Source organism: Seriola aureovittata, chromosome 22, assembly GCF_021018895.1.
Source record: "Seriola aureovittata isolate HTS-2021-v1 ecotype China chromosome 22, ASM2101889v1, whole genome shotgun sequence".
NCBI lineage: Eukaryota > Metazoa > Chordata > Actinopteri > Carangiformes > Carangidae > Seriola > Seriola aureovittata.
The window spans coordinates 1,298,790-1,321,153 of NC_079385.1; the positions used below are offsets into that span (position 1 = coordinate 1,298,790).

Sequence of the window (22,364 nt, forward strand, 5' to 3'; positions counted from 1 at the left end):
TAATAATGGAAGTTAATGTTGTGTTTCCTGATTACACTGACTGAAGGAACCAGATGGAATGGTGACCAATAAAATGACATTTGAAAAAAACTAAGGAGATAAAACTCACAGCAGTCAGGTCCATGAAAAATAAACCCTCATTTCTCTGACTGAAGTCCAGGTCACAGGTCTCAGGTCTAAGTCTCTGCAGACCCATGCTACACTTCAGCCTGTATTTGAGAAAAACTGTTGTTAGCATGAAGACATGCTGACTGTATGAATCTAAACAGGTCTTTCCCGTGTTCAAACAACATCAGTGCTGATGTGACTTCACCCCACGTCCTTGAGTCATGGACCATTTTAGGAAAGAATCAAAACCAGGGGAACACATTGTCTCACAGCTTCCTTTGTTATTGAAAATGTCGGAGCGGCAGAGAGTCCAGAGCTGTAGGATTGGATCGTAGTGGGTCTGCCCCTGCTTTCTCATGATAAGGGAGGCAGGGACAGTCTGGGTGAATGATCAGTATACTCCTGGTCTGCTACACTGGCTGCTAACAGCTGAACACACTGCAGGAGAGAGGACTGACTGAGCACAATACAGCGGCAAGCCACTGTGGGAGAAGAGAGAGAGGGGGGGAGAGAGACACTGAGCGACAACGGTGCAGCCAAGGAAACCACAGAAACACTCTTCCACACAAATCCCCAACTCTGCGAGAGAGGAGAGAAAGAAGCAGCAGAGACAGACAAAAGCATTCTTGGCTTTCAGTTTAACAGAAGAAGAAAAAAATAACAATAAGTCGGGCAAGATCATTTGCTTAAGATACAAATTCAAGGAGAAAGGCGTGACAGGACGGTTTATGATCTGTACAACAGGTCCCAATACAAAGTAAGGGATTGGAGCGCAGTGCTGCATGAATGATAAATGCATCTGGGAGAAGCAACAAGTAGAAACAGGACGAGAGCAACAATGAGGATCGCGTGGCTGCTACTTTCACTAAGTGAGTCCAGTTTATTTTCACAAATATACACACCTGTGGACCCTCCATGGGTTTACGTTGGTATTTGTATTTTTTTTCTGCTTGAACTTTAAGTTTAATCTCTGATGTTTGAACTCTTTACCTGTACACATCTATATTATAGATTGTCTTTCCATGCAGCAGCATTGGTTTAAAGCTGCAGGGCACAAATGATGAAGTTTAAATCTTGAGATCAGCTGTAAAAAAAGACGATGTGAGCATCAGCAGTGTGATGCTGCAAGAGGTGCACACAGAAGACTTTTTTAAATCACAGATGTTTGCTGATGTTTCACTGAAGTAAAAGTAGAAACTCCTTCATGTAAAACGTGAACGTTCTGTATTTCAAATTTCACTTAAGTAAAAGTATTACAGCAGTTCAATGTAGTGACTTTTCTGACTATTGTGCATTGGTGGAAGAAGTATTGAAATCCTTTACTTGAGTATTAAATTGTATCAATACAATACAATACAATAATGTAAAAAGCCTTTCATTCAAAATCCTACTTAAGTAATACAGATATACAGTATTCTGTAATACAGAATATTATCTAAACAAAGAAAAGTAGGATCCTCAAATATTAGATTAAAAGTACTTGTTTGGTGATATATCATATATTACATTATGTGGACATTTTAAAGTTACAGATCGAGATGGAACTAATCATATTTATCTTAAGTATTTATTTATTTTATATGCCCATTGAATAAAGTTTTATCTGTAAGACAAATGTAGCAAGTATCTAAAAACTGTGATTAATCTAATACTTTACTCACCTTCCTCCACTGGATGTAGTTGGGTGTGAATCCACATTAATTTATTTAAATGTATTTTCTTATCGGTGTATTAATTTACTTTTCTTTCATCTCTAATAAATGATCAAAGTTCTGGAAGTGGTTTTTAAGAAAAAAAAAAAAATCAAGTAATGTTTTACTAAAATCACGAGGAACTACTTTAATATGTGGGTGGTTTTAACATCACTGTCTTACTGACTGAGTTGTTTATATTTACCTGATTTCACCAGCTGTTTGTAGGAACCTTGTACTGTACATGTCACAATGTAGGCTACAGTATGAGACATGAACATGCAGTGTGTGTGTGTGTGTGTGTGTGTAGTTTACTCATGTTAGCATCTAATACCACATATAACATCCAACTAGTTTATTAATTAGCTTGTTAACACTTTATAAATCATTTATAAGCTGTTTATAAGCTGTACCTGCTGCTTCATCACATGTTTGTTCAGTTACTATCGTCAGCATCTTAATGCTCAGAAAGTTTCATCTGGCAGATCAAATTATGGCAGATCAAATGATCATATCACATGACCAGATTCGTCCTCTGAGGCCTCGGCAGTGTTGTTGACCTTGACATGTTCTCAGCAGCCGCAAAAGGGAGCCTCATCATGAAGTGTAAAACACATCATCATTTATTAATGAATAACTATAAGGCTCCTTTTACCAGTTATAAATGGTAGTGACTCATTAGTAAGATTATTGAGTAGTATCTTGCCAAATAGTGAGCCTGCATCAATGTATGAAAACTGTGTTATAATTGTTTATTTATGATTTATAAAGTGTTAACAACCAAATTAATAACCTAATAATAAACCATTTATAAATCCTTTATAAGAGTAGTCTTATTGTAAAATGGTAAACGGTGTTAAGAGTCCAAGAAGAAGAAAAGGACACAAAGTATCAGTGGATGCTGCTGGTTAAAGAGCATAACATTTCAAACGTCCTTCTGTCTCCTTATGAACATTCACTGGACGCCTCCACTAGTTTTGTTCCAGGCTGAATCAGTATGAAATCTGTAGGATAGCGGTTCATAATCATGTCTAATGATAGTAGGAGTCAGAGCTGAAGCATCTGCCCCTCCATCCCCCACCATCTCACAGTTAAAGCCTCCTTAATGCCCCCCCCCCTCCCTCAAAATACACAAAAACACACACACACACACACACACAGAGAGTCCTTCCAAGAGCTTCATCCACAGAGAGAAGGAAGCTGAATAATGAAGTGCACCCCTGACCTCCCTCCCTGGCTGAGAGTTTTTCTTTAATTACGCACCTCTCTCTCCACCGCAGTCGGTGGATTCTGATGGGAGGCTGTTCATTTCTGAATGCGTGAAAAAACATGTGACGCAGCCCCAAAACTCAGTCTGAAGGCCGTCAGCACTTCTGTGCGTGTGAATGTGCATCTGTGTTTGTGTGTTTAACGCCGTTATCACAGTACAGTCGAAAACCTGGTTGTCTACACTGTATTTTGCCATTTAAAGTAGCTGTGTGATTGCTTTTGTACTTACTTTAGTACTACTTTAATACTTAAAATAAGTTGCTAGTGAGTAAGATTTCTCTGTACTGAGTTTGACTACGTTTGAAAAGGCAGAACTCCAGTGCAGTCAGCAGTCTGGTGTAAGCAGCAGTTTTTCACATAAAACTAAAACTTGTTTTTATACTTGTTTTGAAGAAGATTTAGAAAAACAGGATATAACATGTTAATCAGGGAGCGTTAGAGGTGCTGATAAGTGGATTTTGGGACCTTTGGACGGAGCCAGACTTCCTGTTTCTCCCGTGTTTCTGGTCTTGATGCTAAGCTAGGCTAAGTGTTGCTTCGTATTTATTGTACAGAAATCAGTAATCTCAGAAAGAAAGTGAAAAAGCACAGACCTATTTCGCAAAGTGTCAAACTACTGTTTTTACAGCGCTTAAATACCACAGGACTGTCTTTTGGCTTCTTGTGATCCAAAACTAAAGAACAGAATCCTGAGCCTCCCATCACAGAGGAGACAATGTCACAAGGAACTTCTATTCTAAACTTGCGTAGCCGAGTCCTTTACACTTGTATCTGATCTGTGTTCCTCTGAGTCAGATTGAATTTTGCTGATTCTTTCGACCAAACTTTGCATTGATTTTAAAATGATTCTGCTCAGGACAAAGTTTTGTGCTTGTTACCTCAATGTTCTGGGGACAAGGTTGTTCAAACTGGATGTTTGTTGTGGTAGTGCTGCTACTTCTCTCTGCACAGTGGCCATTGTGTCACAGACAATGAAACAAGTTGGTTTCAGAGTCAACAAGGAAAGTGTTGAAAATGCTTTTTGACTTTTCCGCTTGAACTTCTTCCTCTGGAAGGTAGAGGCACCTGACAGATGACAGGTGAGCCGTTTGTCATCCACTGAGTTCAGTAAAGATACAGTGGTTAAAATATAGTCAACATACTCAATCTGAACTGTTGAACTGTTCCGTCAAATATCTGAGGGAGGTGTCAGAGATCAAATAAAGTCTTTGGAGTCGGGAGTATAGGAAGACGGCGGCATGATGAGTTATCAGTCCTCTCCAGGACTTCCCAACCCCTGCACAGTCCATCTGTCTCGTGCACTTGCGGGTTCGAGACTTTCCGTTTCCTACAAGATAACAGTCAGTTGGGGTTCCTGGCCTGTCCGGACATCAGCAGCCGGGGGAGACACTGCCTGCTTGGCACACCAGTCTGCTGTTTGCACTGAATGCAGTTGATGGGAAAAAAACTTTATCAACATCCCAGTTCCCAGGGAGGGTGTGGTGGCAGTAGACAGCCTTAACCACCACCACCCTTCACCCCCCCCCCCCCCCCCACACACACACACACACACACACACACCCCTCCACAGTAAGACAAAGGGAGGCTTTCCATTTGGTTATTTTACATTATATTATATTAACCTTCAGAGGTCTGTGATGACGTTTATCTCAAGGAAAGCTTCAGCTTTTTCAAAGCGGACTGATGTGAACTTAAACCAGCCAATTATTGCTCCAGAATCTGGTTGACAGGAAGTCTGGTCTGTAGTTTAATAAGCAAAACATGTAAAACACGAGTTCTCAGTCATTTATTCATCCTCCTCTTCAACACCTTGGGAATGAAATCACTGTGCGGCTCAGATTTCCAGCCTCCCTGGAAGGACTCCTGCAGGTCTGAGGCAGACTTTAGGACCTGTGTCATGTCCAGATGAAGTGGATCTGGTTCTTGAAGGCCAGGCACGGTTGGCATGTGGACACAGATTTCTTTCAGGGAGGAACCTCAGTGTAAAATCCCAGCATTTCATCACTGTCCGATGCTGCAGATAAAGAGCCGCTCGCCTTCATCTCTGCAGTAACCTCTCCCTCCCTCCCTCTACCCAGCATGCCACGCTGCTGCTGCACACCCAGGTGTCCATTAATCAGGCCTGTGGCTGGTACCATCGCGAACCTTCACGTACCTCCTCCTCCACCTCTTCATACAGGGCCTCCTCATTCCTCTTCTCCCTTCATCTTCTCCTCCTTATTTTCTCAGCAATCTTTTCCTCTGCCTCATCACTTTGTGTAAACTCCCCTCACACTTCAGCTTTTAGGAAAACAGCAAAGTGTGTGTGTGTGCGTGTGTGCGTGTGTGTGAGAGAGAGAGATAATTAATTTGTACACACTAAGCCTCCTCTTAAAGGGTGCGTTCGCACAAAGTACAAAAAACATTTTCTCACTAAACCTTCATGGTGTCGAGCTGTACAGAAAGTTCTGGCTTGATTTGCCCTGTTATATGTTTTAAAGAGACCGTCCTCCCACAGGTCGTCTGTGCAGCAGGTCTCTATGACCCCTAGTGTCATTTTGTTGCTAGTCGACATCTAGTGGTCGTAGTAATGATGACAGGCGCGAAGGGAAAAGCTCAGCGACGTAAATGTAAAGCCACAGGGGAGAGACTGATGAGTGTGTAAGATGTATTACAACAGTGTGCTCTGATCACAGCAGGAAACAGGACATTTGTCCGAAATGCAAATGTTTCCTACTTTTTTTTTTACTGTGCTAAATATAAAAAACAAACATTAAAATCTTCACTAACTAAACAGAGGTTCAAGTGACGTTAAATTCCTGCTACTCTGCTCCCTGCTTCCTCAGTTCAAGAGGATGTGTGTGTGTGTGTGTGTGTGTGTGTGTGTGTGTGTGTATTTACCATTAAAATACCTCGCAGCTTGTATAAAGACACATACCAATCTGGTTTCCCAGGACAGGGATTGTGTTATTTGTGGATGATGTGTGTGAGTGTCTTTTTGAGTGTAAGGGTGTGTGTGTGCGTGTGTTTGGTGAGTAATTTCCATGTGGCCATTAGATTTACCATGTCTCAGACCCCTCTTCACTTTTTCTCCTCTCACCCCTCCCTCCCCTCTCTCCTCCCTTTCACTTGTCTCTCTTTTATTCCATTCATACATTCGCCTTCCTTCACTAGAGCGCACAATGTAAAGCAAAGCCCCTCCCTCCCGCCTCTTCACCCTCCTGCCCCCAACAACCAGCCTCAGTCCCACTGAGAGCTGAATTAACGCTCTCAGTGGGATGGGGGGGTGGGGTGGGGGGGCAGCTGTACCCCTGAAAGGCTCCTGGCTGTAGCAGGGGTCTGGGAGAAGCCCACGCCCGCATGGCCGCACCTGCGGCCGGGGGGGGGGGGGGGCCTTTGTGTGGGCTGTCACCAAACTAACGGGGCTGCTTTGTCCTGCTGCTGCTTTGGAGCGACAGCTACATTCATTTATTTACTCTACTCCAGTTAGTGTGCACAGTGCACGTTCACCATCAGATGTACATCAGTCAGGGGTTCCAGTCAGAGTACCTGGACACACACACGCATACACACACACACACACACACACACACACACACACACACACACACACACACACACACACTGTGCTGTGAAAGTTTGTAAATGCATAAATGTAAGTTTGAAAGCAAAAGAGTAAAACGTACGTGTACGTACACTATATGGACAAAAGTATGTGGACACTTTGGTCAATTTTTGGGCTATGACTCATTTAGAATCTGTTGAGAAATAAGTGCAACATTTTTCACTTTCTTTACAGTCTACAAAAATGTATACCACTCTTATGTCTGTGTGTTAAGTATGAAGCTAGAAGCAGGAGACAGTTAGCTTAGCTTAGCAGTGACTCTCTACAAAGTTGTTAATTATGTTATATCGTCTTTGGTTAAATTGTAACAAAGTAAAAACAACAAACTTGTGCGGGTACCGGGAGTTCTCTGTGGCTTAGACTTTCTTTCTTTAGAATACAACACAGTGGAGTTTGACAAAGTGTGGAAGAGCTATAGAAGTACAATTATTGTCACCCCCATGCCTTGTTTTTGGAAGGTCGGTATTTAGACAATCCAACAGGGCACTGAGTTAGACTAGTTAGCATTTAGTATGACTAATTTTTCTTGAGTTACATTTTTTTTTCCTCATTAGGAAAAGCTTAAACTAGTGTCTTATTTACATGGTATAAAAAACTCAGTTACCAAGGAGCATCAGAACAGAAAAAAGTTTGTAATTAGTTTATTTTAGAAGTGATTACACCGAGACATCCTCCTCGCCCATTAGTGTAACGTGAGAGTTTGATATGTGGCTTAACTTTTCAAGCAGCAGTTTTACTTCTCTCCACGCTTCGTGCGCTTCACAACAACAACACTTCCTGTTTCTAAGTCACGTGCTGCTAATCAGAGGCGAGGGAGACTGAGGTAAATAAGAGAAAAACTAGAGAGATTTATTTATGGTAAAACATGCCAGATTCTTGACTAGATTTTCTCCGGTGTTGGTGGTTTTGGCTTTGTGGGGTATTACAGCTGGATACAGAGAGCACAGTCACTGGTCAGAAGTGTGCGTGGATGGCTACAGTGTTAACAGTTGGCTTATCCTCTCTTCCTCTCCATGTCTCGGTGTGTGTGGGGCCTTGTTCCTGGGGGCATTTATTTACAACATAGCAGTCAGGAAGGGAAGACAATTCAACCAGTTTCCACCCTCTGGCCACGGTGTCATTCTCCTTTAATGTGTACGGGTGGTGGCGTTCACTCTAAACAGGACTGGGAGCCTGCTGGAGCCAAACAGTGGGACCCCCAGGGAGACAGAAAGCTGCCTCTGACCTTCGCTGGTCAGAGGGCGGAGATTGGTTGAATTGTCCTCTCTTCCTGACAATTCCTGCCCCCCACCACCCACTTTAGTCTCCTTGAATCTAAGCTAAACACTGTCACGCTCCATGTGCTCTCAAAAGGAGCAGCTTCATAGATCTGGGTCGTATTACAGAAATTTCCTATCTTAAGTGTGAAGTTAAGATAAGAAGAGTTTAAGATTTTCACTGTTATATTACAGAATCAAAGCCTGACTAACTTTATGAATCCTGTCTTATCTCAGGTTGGGAAATCCTAAATACTCAATCCAACATCGGTTTTCTACTTTTATGTCTGTTACCTAGCAACCTACACTGCATTTCTCATCTCACCTCACAGAAGTGAGAATAATAATCATAATTATAAACAAAATAATAATGAACATTAATATTCAGGGAGACAATTAGCTGACATTTTTATTCGATGGCGTAAAGGACCTGCTCTACGTAAACACGGTGCTGGTCTCAGAACTGACAGAAATGGGATCAAACACAGAGGACAACCTTCACTATTGCATCAATAATGATGTATATCTAAACCTAAAGTGACAACAATACAAACAACTGGCAGAATACCAAGTTACACTCACCAAGCACTTTATTAGGAACACCTGTACACCTGCTTATTGATGCAATTATCTAATCAGCCAATCGTGAGACAGCATGATATGAAATCCTGCAGATCCAGGTCAGGACATTCAGTTTCAGGGACATGAGTGCTGGTGTCAGACATTGGTTTGAGTGTTTCTCAAGCTGCTGATCTCCTGGATTTTCACACTCAACAGTCTCTAGAGGTTTTACTCAGAATGGAGCAACAACAAAAGCATCCAGTGAGCAGCAGCTCTGTGTTGATGAGAGAGGTCAGAGGTCAGAGGTGAATGGACAGACTGGTTGGACCGGACAGAAAGGCTACGGTCACTCAGATAACCACTTCAGAGTGAACAACACGTCAAACGTACAACAGCAGAAGACCACGTCAGTTTCCACTTCCACTGGCACCAAGACCAGAAACCTGAGGCTGCAGTGGACACACACTCACCAACACTGGACAGTTTGAGACCTGCTCTGATGGATCTGGATTTGTGCTGAGGCAGCAGACGGTAGGGTCGAAGTCTGAAGTTCACCATCTCCTAATGGCTCCTTCCACCAGGATAAAGCTCCATGTCACAAACAAACAGAGGTTTCATCAACATGACAGTGAGTTCAGTGAACTTCAGTGAGCTTCCCAGTCTCCAGACCTGAATCCAGTAGAAGATGTTTGGGATGTGGTAGAACAGGAGATCGGCAGCATGAATGTGCAGCAGGCAAATCTGCAGAGATCATGTCAACATGAAACAGAGTCTCAGAGGAAAGTTTCAACATCTGGTGGATCCATGAAGAACTGAAGCTGTTTGAGAGCAAAGGGAGGAACTACCCGGTGTTAATGTGGTGTTAATGAAGTGCAAATGCATACACAGGCCCAAATCAACAGAGCTGTTTCCTGTCGCTGCATTGAGCCAAGAAAGAGAGAAGGCCAGGGAAAGGACAGAAGGTAGATTCTCACACCTCCTGCTGTCTGACCCTCCAGCAGCAGATCACATCACGAGGCAAACAGCATAACATCATGTTACAGTGTCTAGTCAGCTGGCAGCAATGAGCTCCATACACACACACACACACACACACACACACACACACACACACACACACACACACACAAACAACAAACAATTCAGTGTTGGAAATTCTTTAATTACTTGTTTAACTTCTCACTTGTCTACTTGTTTTACTAGTTTTGTGATTTAACTAGAAGGAGATTTAAATATTTGAGATTAGTTCTTTAAAAGATTGCTTCAGGATTTTAGTAAGTAAAAGAAATGCCAAGCTAACACCCCCCTCCTCCCCCAAACCATCTATAAGTATATATTGCACTGTTCTGAGGAGAAAAAATAATAATGATAAGGATTACAAGTCTTACTTAAAATTGCAATTAATTCAAACTTAATCAAAATTTTATGTAAACATTAACTGATTCTTTTGGCCCTTTGGGGGCAGTGTAATGAGCTGTAAACCCATCACTCATGGAGTCGGCTTTCTGTCCAGTGTTCCCTCTCTTTTATCTCTGCGTTTGGTCTCCACCAGCTCCTGAGGGAAACATCTGGCTCTTTAGCTGCTAAATACTCCACTATGTTCACCAGCTGCTGGTTGCTGCTGCACAGGTAGTGCACCGTGGATTTTGACAGCTTTTTCTTTCTTTTTCTTTTTTTTCTTTTATTTGCTGAAAACAGAAAACAACTCTATTAGAGCAATGGAAAAAAAAACAAAAGGTTCAGGTCATAAAAACAAAACAACTCATGTGATAACCCACTTTCACAGTACACATTGTTATATCATCCACTGTTAATATAAAGTATTAACAGTATTGATTAGTACAGCTTTAATATCCAATAACTGTCTTTATTGTATAGTCAGATTCAGGCGGATAGAGCACCATGGAGTCAGAACTACATTGACCTGGACCTGGATGTCTTGATGTAAGCCTCGGCCACAGCGCTTCTTCTTCTCTGTCTCTATTTATAGTTAGCATGGCAGGATGCTGCACACAATAAACTTGGAAGCACCACACCCACGGCTACAGCCTGTTTCCAGTGCTGTGTGAAATATCCTCGCCTGACTCCACGGCCAGAGAACAATGGCCCTGACCCCCAAACACTGGCAATTACATCCACACACAGCTCCTCTCAGCATACATGCCTGGTAACAAATTAAAACAATTATGTTATGTAACAGTTCCTCAAATGACCATAACGGTGTTTTAGCATGTTGGAGCTAATATATTTCTATTAACATATACTTTATTGTCAGCTTTATAAAGACTCTTAGCGATATCCTGAATGTTTGTGAGAGAGAGAAGTGTTGTTTTTTTCTTCTAATTTCTCGGCAACCAAAGATAATAAAACTCAGTTTGACCTTAAACTTACACGAGAGAAAGAATCCATCATATCTATTATTTTGATAGATAATTATGACTTAATATGTGACTGTACTAAACAAAAGGCACAGACATGGATAGACAGACATACTGTTCACTTTGACAGATCAACTGTTGCTTAAAGGGGCTATTTATAAGTTTCGCTACATAGCTAACGTTAGCATTAGCAACTGTTTACTTACCAGTCTAGAAGAAACGTTGTGAGTTCAGCATCAAACTTCATTCCTTATTCAACAACAGCTGTCTCCTGAGGTGGAAACAAACATCAATGTTAACTCTTATCTCTATCACTTCTTTTCATCTACTGAAGTTAGCATTCTCCTCACTTTCTGATAGTGCCTCACTGTAGCCTCCGGTCTGTCCTGAAGACGTAGCTGCTAAGAGGATGTATTATAACCTCTTGTAATATAAAGACAATGATGGCTGAAGCTCTAGTCAAGTGACAATCACCACCACCTGGTCCTGCTCTTCAGGAGATTTAAAGTATACACTTTAAAGTATACACTAGGTATCCCAGATAGCAAAATAAATCCAGCCCATTCTTGGCTCACATGCTTGTTTTCTTCTGGCCCAGTATACGCCTGGCTCCACGGCCCAAATCAGGCCCATATACAGCATGATTTTAAGATGCTACCTCCCCATCTTGACTAGTTCTCACAAGCACACACTGAAAATTTTCCAGCTGTCAGTCAATAATGATGGATAACAGCCAAACTCTGCCCAGATGTGGCAATACATGGGCCAGATTCGGGCCTAGGACCCAGGCGTATGTTGGGCCAGAAGTTTCAGTGTGATGTCTGGGATATTGATAGGTCCAAACACTGAAAAACAGCAGCAACACACTAATTCATGGACCACATGTATTTCAAAAACAATTCCAAATGTAAAAACTGTAGGTCATCAAGGTAACTAGTGTGATGTGTTCAGGTCATGTGGGCTGGACGGAAGGAATGCGAAGCTTATACATTTAAACTAGACTATGAAAGCCTACAGACATGACAGAAAATTCTGTGATCAGCAAGAGAAAGAGAAATCTCAACAGCCACAACAGTGTCGATTGGATATCTCAGATTCATTGAGAAGCCTCACACATCAGTTGTCCGTGGGCTAGCTGCAGTTCAATCAAATCTTCTGCATGTAATTTTGAATAGAAAAGATATAATTTTACACATTTTGAATAACAGACGGAAATGTCCTTTGAACTTTTATCAGTTTCCCTTCCAGTTTATTTTCACAGCAATTTCCACAGCATGTGAATGCAGTACTAGGATGGTGCTAGGAGTTATCAGATAGGAGTCTGTTCTGGTCAAGTGGAGGCTGATAGAGTTGAGCCTGTCCTGTCTCTGTTTGGCACAGACACATCTCTTATCAGTCCTGGGCCTGCTGCCCTGAACACTGTGACTAAGTGAGGAAGACTGACTGTTCTCACTTTGATTGAGCTGAGTGTTCACATCAATAGGACATGTGCTGCTTGTGAAATCCTTCACTGCAGAATCACATGCAGACAGCAGATATGAACACATATGTCCCCATGTTTTGTACCTACATCCTCTACTTCTTTAGAGCTCCCGAGTTTGCCAGAATGACTTCCAGATGTTGCATTGAGATACTTTAAGTCAAGTAAAACAAGTAAAAGTATTTCATATAACGCATATCACCGCTGCATTGAATTCTGGGTTATCCTCCACAGAAATCTGAGATCTCCCCTTATCTATAGCGCTGGAAAGATATGAGGCAAATTTAGCTGAATTAAAAGGTTGGAGTTCAGTGTATTTTTGAAAGATACAAGATACAGTGAATGGTCAGAGTGATCAAATCTTCCCATTTAATCACACTTAACTTACAGTATTCTACCATTTCTTCAGAGCTGTCTTCTTTTTCCATCCACCTGGATGTCCCTCTTGATACCCACCCCTTCACACACACACACACACACACACACACACACAACCCTGCTGACCTGAGCTGTCACTGACACATTTGTTTCTTAGCGGGCGACACCAGCCACTGATCCTGCTGCTATCAGTACCAAGGCTGACTTTTACCTCACCCATATATTCTTCATTATACAAGGTGTCATTCATAGTGACAAACACACAGAAATATCAACACCTCCACTCAGCAACTTCAGTTTTAGCTTCTTTCGGCTCTTGCTTTGGTTTTACAGCCAACAACTTTTCTAGTTTACTCATCAGTATTGTTTCCTGAAGCAGCTTTTTTCAGCAAAAGAGAAGCTCTGATAGACTCACTGTCCTCGACCTGCTCAGCTGTAAACAGCAGACAGACTCAGTCAGAGAGCAGCTGGTCAACACAGTGGAGTATTTAGCAGCTAAAGAGGAGCTGGTGGAGACCAAACACAGAGCTAAAGGAGAGGGAACACTGGACTGAGATTCATACGATGGACAGAAATAAGACTCCACGTGAATCATCATGTTGCTAAGTACCTGCTGGATGTGGAAATATGTAGCTGTTCCCTGTATGATAATTGTTGATTTTGTGTGTTCAATTTCTTGCACTGGTTAATGTAGATTTAATTAAATAAGATGGTGGTTTGTTTTCATGCTACATTTATCCCTGTGCTCTAAGTAATCTTTCATGTTTTTTCTCTTTAGGCTTCCTACTCCACAGCGTCCGTCCAGATACCAGTGAACCAGTGGTGAAAAGCACAGCTACAACAGCTACAACAGCTGCAACAGCTACAACAGCTGCAACAGATACAACCTCTACAGCAGCTACAACAGCTACAACAGCTACAACACCTGTTCAAGTTACAACAGCTACAACAGCTACAACAGCTACAACACCTGTTCAAGTTACAACAGCTACAACATCTGCAATAGCTACAACACCTGTTCAAGTTACAACAGCTACAACATCTGCAATAGCTACAACAGCTACAACATCTGCAACAGCTACAACAGCTACAACAGCTATAACAGCTACAACTACAATAGCTACAACATCTGCAATAGCTACAACAGCTACAACAGCTACAACATCTGCAACAGCTACAACAGCTACAACAGCTGCAACAGCTACAACAGCTACTATGGCTACAACAGCTACAACAGCTACAACGGCAGCCATCAGCGGCAACTCAGTGATATCCTCCAATTCTGCCACCGTACAGACACCTGAACCCTTCGTGCCCAGTAAAACCCCCGAGACTCACCACACCAAGACAACCAAAATCACAAAGGTCTCAACTGATGCCACAGCAGGACAACAGCCCACGACTCACACCAGCGTCACCACCAAGATGAATGAAGGAGGTAAGTTCAACCAGTCCTCCAACCTGAACAACCACACAGGTCGTCTTCTTCAACCCTCTGATTACGACCCAGAGGAGTGTCTCCTGAAATAGCTCCTCTACATAGCTCCCCTGCCCTTACAATAATAAGCATGCTGATCAAGAGTGGCGTACCTATCTTTGTTGCTATGGTTACTATAATAATGGTCATGGCTTGGTTAGGTTAGGAAAAGATGGCTCTGAGCCTCTCTTCTGATTGGCTGATTGTTTTCTGAGGGATCCAATAAAAATATAGCAGATTTCAGGTAAGCACTCATAGAAACCAAATCCTACAAGGTTGGATGGTGGGTCCAGGTGGGCGAGGTATTGGGCATAGCTGAGAGCGGTTACTGCTTTGTTGTGACATCACAAAGTTCCAGAAGTCCTGACGGCTGGTTTTAAGGCTCAGTTTCTGAACACAAGTTGTGTGCATTTCTCTACGGACTGAGCACTTTGATACTTTCACTGTATTAATATAGAACCTAGACCTGCTTTATAATCAAACTAGAATCCCCTCCTTGTGGTTGTCTGCATCCTCTTCTCAGACTAGATTCAGATTACATCCCTGTTTATCCAGAGTCATATAAAATATGAACCATTTGTGTGAAATGTTGTCATTACTGCTGTGTGAAGTCTTGAGTAACGGCTAAAGAGTACACCGACCTTGACGTTGGATCTTTAGCCACCAAAATCTAATCAGTTCATCCTTGGACCAGATAAATGTTTGTGCTAAATTTGAAGAAGTTCCGTCAAGGCATTACTGAGATATTGTGTCCACGAGAATGAGACATACGGACGGACAACCTGAAAACAAAAACCTCCAGAGGAATGAAAAACACATGGATGTCTAGCTTTATACTATATGGACCTTTAACTGCTTCATACAGAGTTGCATGAAAACAGCTAGTGTCTTGTTAAACCAGGGCTACAAAAGGACTTCCAGGGAGATCAAAACATTTCATTATTGCTTTCCAGCTAAATTACACTGAATTGACCCAAGCGGTCAGTAGTGGGCTCAGAATGTACTACTTCATTTATCTGCAGATATAATGTTTAATGCTGCTGTGTTATTTCTGGTTGAAGATATAGAGAAAACCACTGTGACAGTTACAAGAAGCGGGCAGACGACATTAGGGGCCCTAGAGCCAAGTAGGAGCGCAGGGACCACCAGCAACCCCACCATCATGACCAAAAGAAGTTCTCCCGTACCTGAGAACCTAACTGGAACCACATCCCTGAAACCTACCAGCCCCACCACCATCACAGGCACTCAGCGAAAGAGGTTGCAGGTGAGACACACAATGAGCAAGTGTGTTTGCTTTTACTTTTAGTTTATAGAAATGACTCATGCATTTTACATGACTCTGACTGACACTTATTTTCTGACTTTTTCCTACAGTATTCTCTAAACAGCCAACACGAGGTAAGAGTTTGCTTTATTTTGAGTTAGTATCTTTAAATAGTATTTAGACATGTTCAGATACATGGCCCTGAGAGCTCAAAGCACTGCAAGTTCACAAAAGCCAGGTTCATCACTTTTTAGTGTCCCTTGGAAACACTTCTGTTGTGTTGTGAGTATTTGCAGCACATGTGTTTTTCAAATTGATGACGATGTTTTCTGAATTTGTGTTTTGTATATTTGCATGTGTTTTCTTAAGTTGCAGTGCGTTGAGCTCTCAGGGTCACCATACAACACATGTAATAGTTAAGACAGTTTCTTTCAGACTTTCACTCTCATGAAGCTTCTACTATTGTCCTGTCCATGGGCAGGACAATAGGAGGCAGGCCCACACCTTTCCGCTCCTTTCTTCACTGACAATTATTCCCAAAGGTTTCTTCTGTGTAAATTTGTCCTATAAAACCAACATTCAGGAGGAAGAAGAAGAACAATAAGATGTGTTGGTTTCATAATATTGCACCATTATATTCTTGTAGGGTGCAACAAATTTTACATCAGTTATCATTGCTTGTACTTGTGTTGAACTTTGACTTAAAGCCCCCCTATGATGAAAATCAAGTGTTTCACCTTGTTAATGTCCATATGATGTTTTTATGTCATACAAGACATATGATGAGTGAAATAATCATCAACACCATGACTGAGTGTTTTCACCTTGAACTGCAGTGAACCATTGAAAGTCATAAACACAGATTCAGACAGCCAGGGTTTCATACGTCACAAACCTAAGGAACCAATCCTGTCAACTTGTGGGGACGGGGGGCGGGGCTAAATAAACCTGTAACCTTGTCAGTACAGAGAGAGAGAGTTAGCATTAGCACAACCCACTAACACTGTGTCAGCCACTGCCAGTTACAAGCTAACAAACAACATAAACAAATAAAAGATGCTAACTACGCTAACTGTTCTGATCCGTCTGCTAGTCTCTGGTTCTGGTCTAGACTCCTCCTCTGAGTCTGGGTCTGACTGAGGCTCAAACATGTGGCTCAGTCTCTCTGATGTTTCCTCCTCTAACCATCTTGATGCTCTCTGCTCTTTCACCTGTCCACCTGGAGACAGCAGGAAGTAAGAGGAGAGGAGCTTCAGACCCAGTTTTTATGTGTGAAAACCATGTTAAATAAAATATTAAGAGATTTTTAGAGAGTTTCAAACACGTCTGGAGGAACTTTACGTAAGAAAAAGTTCAAATGTAAACTAATACCGAGTTTCATATTAAAGGCAGAAACGTGTAACTATCTAAGTAGGCACATTTAACAGTGTCTTGAAGGTTGGCAGACACACACACACACACACACACACACACACGCACACACACCACTGCACTAGAGCATCAAATGTGGATTGATCCGCCGCTAATCTAGTTTATCTAAACCAGTGAAGGTGAGTGTTATTACCCAAACATTCACCTTGAAAACATGGGCTGTAAAAAAAAACCCACTGACATTTCCTTTCATTTATTTCCCAGTAGACTTTCTAAGATTAAATAAAAAATGAATTGTTTATATTTGTGTACTACATTGAAATATGAAATCACTGTACATCATTTTTATCACCTTATAGCTGTCTTGGTGGTTAACCTGGTAAAGTGCAGGGCCCGGTCTTTGTTCACATCCGACTCAGGTCCTTTGCTGTATGTCATCCCCTCTCTCCCCACAGGCGGCGGCTGTGGGTGGATCTCTCTGTTTCCAACAGCACAGGAAGCAGTGAAGTTGCTATTATAAAAAAAAAAAAAAGGATTCCAGTCACTGGGTGGAAAAAGTGTATTAGTGTGAACCCTTCCTGCCTTTCACTAGTTTCCTTCGTTCCCACACCGCTTTCATATACTCACCCTCTCTCTCTGAGAGCTTATACACACAGCTGTGTCGTCCATACACAGAAATAATCCTGACATCAGAGCACAGGAAGATATGACCTAAACTGTCACCCCTGATATTCCTGTCCACACTTCCTGACAGTACAGTCGACGTTTGTCACAGACTTATCAGCTCATTATTTATGGAGAAGTAAGATATGTGATGTGGCATTGATGAACTTTTCATGTAATTTCTTACAACTTTTTTTTACATTCATGACATTTTACCTCCAGGAAGATCATGACAAAGAACTCGTGGAGGTGTGCAAACGGTTCATGGTGAATGTGCAAGATGGAAACTGCACCCTGATCTGGTCGCAGCAGAACGAAAAAGTACACATTTACTCTGTGGAGATAAATGGCAAAAGTAAAGCGCCCGCCTCCCTTTATTAAAATCTTATTCATCAGTTTAGACAAATTTTTCTAAAAACTGCTGCAAACAAATCATTTCAAATTTCTCTTACAGTGAAAAACAACCTTGCAACCCAGTATTATGAAGAAATCTCCAAGGTAAGAGCTCATGGATGTTAGAGCCTCAAATTCCTGTGAACTTTAAAAGGTGCTGCAGGACACTAAAGAGCACTACAGTATGAAAGTGACAGTGTGAACTCTTTTGTTGTGTTTTTTCCACTAGAAGAAAGCAACAGATAATAAAACCCTGATCGCCATCCTGGCCTCCTGTGGAGCTCTGCTCATCATGATCGTCATCCTTGCCGTCTGTGCCTCCCACCACCGCAAGCCGTACCACGAGAACCAGGTCGGTGCTCAGACACAAAGTGTTCTACCAGGGCTGGAGTCAGAGTGTTTGCAGGTCTTTTTTCTTTTTGGCCTGTGGAGATGAAGTGTTTTCTGTACCATCCCGGGGTTAGTTCATACTCATGGTGTAGCTCCATGGATGGCTGCGTTGGTCAGTCAGCTGATCCACCACTTTGGACCAGACTGAAATGTCTCCGCAGGTTCCCTACGAGATAAATCTTTATGCAGGTCACCTTCAGGTCAAGATTTGAATTTTGTCCAATACTTTGGTTTATGAGCAAATATCTAATTAGAAAATATTAAAGGAGCTATTTGTAAGTTTTGCTATTGCTATATAGCTAACGTTAGCATTAACAGCTGTTAACTACTTACCAGTCTTGCCAAGAGCTTCAGCCATTGTTGTGTTTACAATACAAGAGGTTATTATATGTCCTCTGAGCAGCACTACTTCTTCAGGGCAGACTGGAGGCTACAGTGACTCAGTACTGGAAAGTGATGGGAAGGGCTGGAGCTAGCTGGTTAGCATGCTAACTTCAGTAGAAGAAAAGTGACAGACAATAGAAGCAAAACAAAAGGTTTGTTTTCCACCTCAGGAGACAGCTGTTGGTGAGTTAAGGAATGAAGTTTGATGCTGAACTCACAACGTTTCTTCTAGACTGGTAAGTAAACAGCTGGTTATGCTAACGTTAGCTATGTAGCAATAGCAAAACTTACCAATAGCTCCTTTAAAAATAGCATGCTGGAATGCTAAACTAAGATGGTGAACATGTTGAACCTGCTAAACATTAGCATGTCAAATATCATGCTAAAGGACCAAAAAACAAACTTCTGACCTGAACATGTAGTTTTCTATACAATGAGCCCCAGAGCTGTTACAAAAAGTTACACTTTACTAATTCTTACCTGCTGGAATCACGTGTCATTTGAACTATGAACTTTATAAAAGTTGAACAGTAGAAACTGATGATGAGAATCAGTCAAGTTTGACTGAAATATAAAGAGATATATACTGCATATCATTTTCACAGTTCACGAAATTAAAACAGTTTCAAAGGTTTCAAAGTTTCAAAACTGAGATTAAAATAGGATTTAAAGTGTGAAACTAAAGGGTGAAATTCTGCAGTAATTTGTTTTCATAATGTTTGTATGTGGAGATTAAACATATGACTTTAAAACATTAACCACACCCTCACCTTCAGAGAGTGGTGCGTTTAAATAAGCATTGAAATGGAGAACAGTGAATCTTTAATCGTGACCTCGTCTTACACAAGCAAACAAAAATGCTCTCAAAACTGATATGACCTTGGTTTGCAGTTTAGAATAATGTCCCATCTCTCCCTCCATATCCTGTTACATCACATTACGGCATTTAATCTTCAACCAATCACATTCACCGGTTCACTTATTTTGTCTTTTAGATAAAACCACAACATTAGAAATATCAGCATATCTCTTCTTAAACTCATGTTGGAGATACAGATTAAATATGACTACACAGTTTTTCTAAGTTTGTCCTCTGAATCTCTACAGCAACACCTGACAGAGGAGCTGCACACGGTGGAGAATGGCTACCATGACAACCCCACTCTGGAGGTGATGGAGGTGCAGCCGGAGATGCAAGAGAAGAAAATGGCGCTGATTGGAGAGTTCAACGACAGCTGGATAGTTCCCATTGACAACCTGCTGAAGGAAGACATACCTGACGAGGAGGACACTCACCTGTAGACAGAACCAGGGACAAAGGAGAAGAAGAACAAGAAGAAGGAGGAGACAGCGACAGGACCTGGCAAGTTCAAGCCCAAACAAACAAAAGAATCCACACTTCTTGCTCCATGCCACACACCTGACCCCGGGATCATGTCCCTGTAGACTTTCTAACATAGAAATGCATCCTGTAGAGCAACCAAGCCACCACTTTAATGTTGTTGACCTGCTCTGTTTGATGCATTTCTGCTGCTTCTTGGCATTAAACAGAAATAAAGATCAAAAGTCAATCACTGTGAGGATGAAGAGCCAATAAAATCAGACACAGTGGCCTTGAAAATGTAATGTTTGAAATCCACAAAGTGTATAGGCTCAACAGGCAACAGTGTCTGTACAGTAGACTAGTTTTAAAGTTCCATGTTTTACACTTTTACTGTTTTACTGTTTTATTTGAAGTGTTGATCCATAAGAAGATATATTTGTGGTTTTAAGAACCAAAAACCATCTCAATGTAGTTTTACATCTCCTCTCTCAGGCTTCTCTCTGGAGCTTTGGTAACAACAGGTCGGTGAGCCAATCAGAAGAGAGGCTCAGAGCCTCCTCTCTTCTGTGGACTGAGCGCTTTGATACTTACTCAGTATTAATATAGAACCTAGACCTACTTTATAATTAAACAACACATGGACATCTACCTTTATACTATATGGACCTTTAATATAAGTGTGACTTCCTTCAGAGCACAATTCAAAGATGTTAGTAGAATGTAATTCACAGTTGTTATTGTAAAAAGTCAAAAGAGTCCCAGACCCCAAGAGGATTGCGCCTTCTCTTCTGCAGATTTAAACCCAAGCTCCTGTATGTACAGTATTTTTATATAAGCTTCTGCATATGTAGAGGAGCCACACTTTGTGTTATCATTTGGCTCCGGGGAGGAAGAACAACATCCACACTAACTAACTTAGGTAGATGACCTCAGGATACCTGAAAGAATCCTGGTGATTTTCCACCAGTGTGTGTGGACTACGATGAAACTACCAGTGGCTGTAAGAGCTGCACTGGTTTAACTGAGCACTAACCTCATTCATCAAACATGCAACTTGTCCATAAAGACACTGGGTGTATAGACATAAGACAAATATAGGGCTTTAATCCAGATGGCCACATATTGACTTTAGGCTGTACGGAAGTCCAAAAGGGACATTTCACAAACATATTTTGTCTTGATCTGAGGCTGTTTTCATTACAAAATGATAACATAACAATCAATCAGCTTCCATCTCATCATTTGAAAAAACAAGTCTTTAGTAGAGATGAAACAAGTAATCGATTAATCAATCAACAGGAAATTAATTGCAAACATGATAATCAATTGTTTAAATCATTTTTTAAGCAGAAAGTCACAGACTCCAGCTTCAAATGTGAATAACTGCTGGTTTTCTCGGTCATTTATTATATTAAACCACATATGTTTGGCTGCAAGACATTTGAGTACTGAGAATTCCTCATTACGATCAGAACAATTCACTGAGAAAATGATTGACAGCAATCAAAAATGAAACTTTACTTTTGTCCTCTCTGGTCTTCGACAGTGGAGGAACTCTCCCAGTATTTGTAAAAAAAAAAAAACTGATCAGATGTTTTGTGAAGCTTTACTTTCTTTAATCAAAAAATAATATCTCATTATTTAAATGCCTTACTTTATAAATAGTTTTCTCTTGATAATATCTCATTATCTGGGGTTAATGAGCTTTGTTATCTTGAGATAACGGGATAAAAAAAAATATTTGCGAGTATGGCTTCCAGACAAAAAAAACACCACCTCCTCAATAGCAAGATTAAAACTGGACTGAAGCTGATTTTGGCCGACTCAGACACATCTGATGAAAATGCTGTAAATAGTGTGTAAATGTTTTTCTCACTGTTGCTGATGCTGGAAGGGTTGGGTTATCTGACACTGGAAGATGCCTTAAAATAAAACCCTCACCTGAGCACTTTTTTTAAAACTTTTATTTTGAATTATGTTTTGTTCAGTTTAATAATGTAACTTCCCTTTAAACCAAGTAAGTTTATATATATATATTTACTTCCACTTCAAACTATATACAAGTGGGTCCATCACCTGGAGCACTACAATCCAACTGTTTTCGTTGTGCGTGTTTTTTTGTGTCTACACTTTCACTTATTGTAGTTGTGCCATTTTCACCAAAGTACATGTAAGTACAAGTATTTGATGTATTTATGGTTTGTTTTCTGCTGAAGGCAAACAGCAGGGGTCTGACACACTGGATGCTGTAAACTGTTGATCGTTATGGCGATTATATTCAGATTTGCAAATAAAGAAATTGTTTTTTCCACGTTGGCTCTACAGTTTTCTGTCAGTGACACCCAGACGAAGCCACTAGGGGGCAGAAAC

The 22,364-nt window shown here is 41.2% G+C and overlaps 1 protein-coding gene across 1 annotated transcript; it reads left to right on the top strand.

The window, feature by feature from the left end:
* Window positions 1–450: 450 nt before the first annotated feature.
* podxl (podocalyxin-like) lies at window positions 451–22,305 on the top strand. The gene is made up of 8 exons (XM_056366982.1): window positions 451–977; window positions 13,504–14,163; window positions 15,264–15,469; window positions 15,580–15,603; window positions 17,726–17,858; window positions 17,958–18,001; window positions 18,126–18,248; window positions 19,778–22,305. Exons 1-8 carry the CDS (start codon window positions 902–904, stop codon window positions 19,970–19,972), a joined length of 1,461 nt encoding a protein of 486 aa, XP_056222957.1. The 5' UTR covers window positions 451–901; the 3' UTR covers window positions 19,973–22,305.
* Window positions 22,306–22,364: the final 59 nt, after the last annotated feature.

Bases quoted from the DNA above. Each gene is read 5' to 3' on its own strand.
- podxl (XM_056366982.1), top strand. From the start codon at position 902: ATGCATCTGGGAGAAGCAACAAGTAGAAACAGGACGAGAGCAACAATG. The intron at 17,859-17,957 runs GTAAAGCGCCCG...TTTCTCTTACAG, and splicing joins TGTGGAGATAAATGGCAAAA to TGAAAAACAACCTTGCAACC. The intron at 18,249-19,777 runs GTCGGTGCTCAG...GAATCTCTACAG, and splicing joins AGCCGTACCACGAGAACCAG to CAACACCTGACAGAGGAGCT.